Source organism: Carex rostrata, chromosome 25 (assembly GCF_964058835.1).
Source record: "Carex rostrata chromosome 25, lpCarRost1.2, whole genome shotgun sequence".
Taxonomy (NCBI): domain Eukaryota; kingdom Viridiplantae; phylum Streptophyta; class Magnoliopsida; order Poales; family Cyperaceae; genus Carex; species Carex rostrata.
In genome coordinates, this window is record NC_135942.1 from 6,264,707 (window position 1) to 6,270,787 (window position 6,081).

General features: G+C 34.6%; 1 protein-coding gene across 1 annotated transcript; it reads right to left on the reverse strand.

Moving 5' to 3' along the window:
* Nucleotides 1-3,566: 3,566 nt before the first annotated feature.
* On the reverse strand, nt 3,567-5,511 carry LOC144543697 (Galactose oxidase/kelch repeat superfamily protein). The gene is made up of 2 exons (XM_078292058.1): nt 4,613-5,511; nt 3,567-4,263 (listed from the first exon to the last, which is right to left on the reverse strand). The coding sequence occupies exons 1-2, from the start codon at nt 5,412-5,414 to the stop codon at nt 3,896-3,898; spliced, it is 1,170 nt and encodes a 389-aa protein (XP_078148184.1). The 5' UTR covers nt 5,415-5,511; the 3' UTR covers nt 3,567-3,895.
* Nucleotides 5,512-6,081: the final 570 nt, after the last annotated feature.

Below are 6,081 nucleotides of genomic sequence, written 5' to 3' on the forward strand. Positions count from 1 at the left end.
AGTGAATTTCCAAAAGAATATTCAAAATGATTTTGTTCTTCCTTTTGGGACAAATTGTTCAAGTCCTTTTAAGTGTGTTGGTACGTTTTTAATGAACAAAACAAAACATAGTGAACCTAGTATATTTAGAAAGTAATCTATTATCTATGCATAAAGGGAAAAAAAAAATGAATCTTATAATTAACGAGTATTGGACTATTCTTAGAGACGGAACTAGAAATTTTAAATATGGAGGAATAAACTATAAAATGTATAATATGTGAAAGACAAAAATAATATAGTCAATGAGAATTAAACCTCATGTCGTCATGGACCTTAAACTGAACTCTTTAACTAATAGACTACAAGTACACATTTGTCAATTTATGAAGGGGCTAGAGTATATAAAAATTAAAGAAAATAAAAATTAAATTAAATTTTAACATACATAATTAAAAAAATTAAAATTACAGAGGTGGCTTAGAGCATCTACATCTCTGATATTATTAGAGTTTCTAATATGATATGGCAGTTTTTAATCCAGTTTCAGAGATGTGAGATAGTTTCTTATTTATAAACTATGCAGTAAAGTTTCTTATTAATAAATTGTTTATAAACTCTATGCTGGCCAAATAATTGGCTCAAATTATTTCTTTTTTTAATTTATTACTGAAATAGCTTAATAGAAACTATAAAATTGATTTTAGGGATCTGAGAGTTAAAAACCCGACATTTTTATTTTTACCCAATTAAAAAATTATTTTAATAATAATAACCAAGGTTTATCAAAAATTTTAAAAATACCCAACCCGTGAAATTTTTTCACGGGTTGGAATTTTAATTCCCACCCGTGGAAAAATTCCACGGGCCAAACTTTTTTTTTTTTTTAAAACAGAAATTTGTATTTATTTTTTATTTTTGGTATTGAAATATTAGAAATATTGGATATATTTCTTTGAAAATAGATGGAATACAATATAATTTGATTTATTAGAAAGACTGCAACAAATAACCCGGATCAATATTTTTCAGGTCGGATTTTTCGCGGCTGTAAGAAAAATTAATATATTTCTTTATGTGTTATTGAAAAAAAAATAAAAATGCTTAGATTCCGAGTTATTGATCCCAGTTCAAAAGTCAGTTCTATGTAATCTAGAAAATATTATGATCTTTCTAGTACATTTAATTTATTAAAAGTTTTATCTATTTTGATAATTATTTTTGAATAATAATCATTAAATAAATTAAAGTTTTTGTTTTTTTTTTCAAAATAGATATAACTTTTAATAAATTAAATATACTAGAAAGATCATAATATTTTCTAGATTACATAGAAGTGACTTTTGAACCGGGATCAATAACTCGGAATCTAAGCATTTTTATTTTTTTCCAATAACACATAAAGAAATATATTAATTTTTCTTACAGCCGCGAAAAATCCGACCTAAAAAATATTGATCCGGGTCATTTGTTGCAGTCTTTCTAATAAATCAAATTATATTGTATTTCATCTATTTTCAAAGAAATATATCCAATATTTCTAATATTTCAATACAAAAAATAAAAAATAAATACAAATTTCTGTTTTTAAAAAAAAAAAAAAAGTTGGGCCAGTGGAATTTTTGCACGGTGGGAATTAAAATTCCAACCCGTAGCGGGTTGGGTATTTTTAAAAAAATTTATAAACCTTGGTTATTATTATTAAAATAATTTTTTAATTGGATAAAAATAAAAATGTCGGCTTAAAAACTTTAGAGACTTTAATTTTTAAAAAGTAGTTAACAGTTATTTAAAAACTCTTTTGAGTTGCTAGGAGATGCTCTTAGCACCCCTGAAATGCAAATAGATCCGCCTCTGACTATTCTTCACGAACAATAATTAGCAATCCTCAAAGAAAATTATCTTTTTACATAACAAGTGGATTTTCATATAAAAATAAAAATCGGCTGTTATCTTCTGCTTTTATGTTAAAAAAAAATTAAAAAAAAGGAAAAAAAGGAAAATGGATGATGGATGATGGCCAGCGAGACAACCCGCAACACGAAGCTGGTGTTATTCTTTGCCACAACCAAAAAGCTCTAATAAACCACTTTTTTATGTCTAGTTGTTTACTTAACGCTACTGTCAAAGGATAAGATCTTTTGACCGCGTTCATATGCTCTGTGACTGTTATTGCATAGGAACAAGTTGGTACCCACTTTTCTCCGATCCCCGCCGTTAAAGATAATCAATGGTCTTAATTACTTCTTTCTAATTCCATATTGTTTTCTCAGGTACATCTCATTTATTTAATTAACAAATGAGGGTCGTACCATGTGGAACACTATAAAATAGCAATATTGTGTGAAATTGAAGTGGCATGACTAGTAACGCAGCTTGAATAATTAGGGAAAAGAAAAATGAGATAGTTGTCAACAGGACGGAATCAGGATTTTCGTCAGGGAGGGACAAAAAAATATCGAATCGGATTTAAACCCATTAACTAATTGAGTACTCGATAAAAAAATAATGTTTTGACTTAATTTTTAAACACCTTTGACTTATAATTTATGATTCTATAACTTATAATTAATATTACCAATCATAATTCAAAAAAATTATTTTGATTTTAACACTAAATTTAATCCGAATTACAACTCAAACACTCAAAGGGGCGCAAAAAAATTTCCAGGGAGAGACAGAGTCGACCGGTACCAATAAATCACCACTAAAACTTGAAATCCAGGGAAGGGCAGCTGACCCCCCCTGTGCTACAGTAGATCCGCCCCTGGTTGTCAAAACATTGGTATAACAACGAAGGAAAATGCTAATATGTTTCGCGTAGCATAGATGGTCTCCATGCAACGGCTCAATATTGGAGTTTTCAAAATTCTAACAGTCAATCCGAACCGTTCAACATGATCTCCATATGAATATGTACTTGAAAATTAAATTTTACATTTTTAAGAATTTTAAGAATATTTTTACTATTTTTTAGACAAGTAAAAAATCACTTAATCTGACCGTTAGAATTTTAAAAACTCAAATATTAAGCCGCTGCACGGAGACCCTCTATACTATGCATAGCATCATAGCCAACTCCAACAACGAAAGTCTCTGATATGTTGTTAGAAACAACAGGTTCTGATGCCCTCAACTACTCAAGGTGTTCAAAGAAATGACGAAACAATCAAGACCATTGATTATATTCAACGGTGGAGATAAGAGAAAAGTAGGTGCCAAGTGTTTCCTTAAGAATAATAGGGGATATGGACGAATTGTTGATGACCTGTCTCCAAATCAGCTACCATTTAAAATTTATATTTTCTACGAGCAGCTGACGATAAAACTATCAAAATTCAAAACTTTACTCTTAATCAGATTACAATGAAAGAAAATTCATGGCTGTTCAGCGAGTTTGAATCAAACGGAATTTCAGAATTGCACATCCTATCGCACAATTGACAAAATATTAGAGACTCAACAAAGAATGAAGCGTGAATTAATCACATTTTGGGAGCTACTATGATCAAAGTAAAGAAAAATAACATAGCACCCAGCTAACATTACAACAAAGCACTTCAAACAGAAGAAACGGAAACAAAAAAGAACAAGAAACAACTAAAACATGACATTAATTCACAGGTATCTGAAAGATACATACAATCATGAAGCTATATTACAAACTCTCTTCGAACAAACACATAGATTGTTATTTTACATATTTTACGCATCCATAACGCTTCCGCAACCTCATCATATTGACGGTTATAAACAAACTTGAAAGCCCAAATTACTAGCACAACAAAGAGGGAAGATTATACCAACTCCCTTCACAGATTAGGACCAATTGATTATAATCTAACATCAAAATCCTATAGTATTAAAAAAAAACAAAAAGAAAACAGCATAAAACCTCTCCAAGTTTCCTCAAGAGCTAGAGGTGGGCCGTACGAAGCACAGGGCCAAGGGGGACCGGGGAGCAGAAGGCGATGGTCTTGTGGAACCGGTTCACTGAACCAGGAAGAGGTGGAATCAGCCTCCATGAGCACAGGTCCATTTTCTTTCCTTCTATTTGGCACACACAGGCAGGGTAGCCCTTGTGGGGGTTCTCATTAAACACGTAGACCGATCCGTCAGTGCCAACACACCTTAAGCTTGCAAACCGGTTGTCATCGTCATCGATGCCAAAAAGCCCCGTTAAAAGGTCCTCGGGCATTACTGCAATCCTCCTAGGCTGGCCCATCATCTCGGGATCAACGGCCCAGATCGCAAAGCAGGGTTGAGCCCCACCACTGCCACCCTCTATGAAGCAATTCAAAAGTTAATTAATTACCATACCAATTTTGTAACAAATTTGTGTACTACTAAATGTTCAGGTCAGAGGTTGAATAGTTTAACAAAAGAAGAAAAGAAAAAAAATTCTTTCTTTTTCCTTTGAATGGAAGAGAACTAAAGAATCTTGTTCCCACACTAGGGTAAACTAGGATTGAATTTGCTTGTACGGCTGTAGGCTAATATGGGTTTGATTGGAATTAAAATAGTAAAGAGTACCAAGATCCACTTAATAAAACACAAATATTTTATTTAACAGAATCAATTATGTACTAAATTGTTTCCAACTTGTAGGAAAAAGTTGGTTGCTGGTCTATACCTTGTTCCCCACTGCAGAGGCCAGCAAGAAGGAGACTGTCATCCGGACCCGCAAGCAAGGATGCGAAAAGTGTGCCATGGGGCCGAAGTGTTCCAACTCCCCCGGTCCACACACGCCTCGACAAATCAAAGGCTGCCACATGGCAGGAGTATGTCCCAAACACGTACAAAATCTTTCTTTTAGGTAACAGCGCAGCCGAAAGCCACTGAGAGGAGCTCCCAACTGATCTGAAGTCCACTGGTAATGGTGGCGCCACTTCCCAGGCCTCAGCTACCGGATCGTAAATCTCAACAGCTAACCGGTCTTCCAGATCCACTAACCCGCCTATGTATCGAACCCCACCTACCACCACGAACCGGTTCTCATCAAAAACCGCCACAATAGGATTGCACCTGGGGAAAGTGAGGGGTTTGGTTAACCGCCAGTTTGGGTGGGTCCCACCTGACAGGAGCGGGGAGTATGCAAACCGGGAGCATGAGGAGGCGGCGAATGAGAAACCACCAGCACCAGAGAAGCAATCAGGGTGGGGAGGAGGAAGCGGATACCAGGAAGAAGTCTCAGGATCAAACCCAAAGGATTGATCAAGACGGGATACAACGTTATTGAGGCCAAAGAGGAAGAACCAGGGACGGCGACGGTGGTGATAACGGGAGGCAGAGGAGGCAGCAGCGTCGTGCCACTGGCGACACACTGCGGAGGAGCAGATGAGGGAGCGAAGGGGTAGGTAAGAGAGGATCAGCTCAGTGAGGTCACAGCTCAGGCGGTCCCATACGGAGGCGATGGAAGGAGAGGAGGGTTCCATGGGAGATGAAGAGATGAGATATGATTTGGGGGTTGGTTAGAGAGAGGGAGAGGTAGAGAGTCAGAGGACTGTTTGGTGGGAGAGATGTGGAGTGAGTGAGAGAGAGGCTGAGAGCGAAATAGAGATTGCTCTATTTTTATAATTTGGAGTCTAATTGTGTCATTTGTCAAGCGGGCCGAAGTGACAGCGAGAGAAAACTATTAATTATGGGTAATTTCATGTATCCCCACAAAAACTTTAGTATTACATATTTCATCCTTAAAAGTTTTTAATATCATATGAGGAAGGTTTGAATGTTATAGATAGTATAAGGTCATCCGTGCTATAACCTCAAATACTTATCGAATAAACTTCAAATATTGATTTAAGTAGTTCGATATATTAGTTATATAATGAACTTGTATTATAGTAATTTTTACTATTTTTTATGATTTATGAAAGGCAAAAAATATTAGCATTTTTCTTTTATTTTTAAGTCATTTTTATCATCTTCTATAAACTAAAAAAGCAGTAAAAAAAAAAATTTAATTATTTTACAAGTTTATTATATAACTAATTTACTAAGGTGCTTAGATTGAAATTTGAAATTTATATGATAGGTATTTAAAAACATAGCACGAATGACCTTATGCTATCTATAGCACCCAAGCCTTGCTCATATCATATT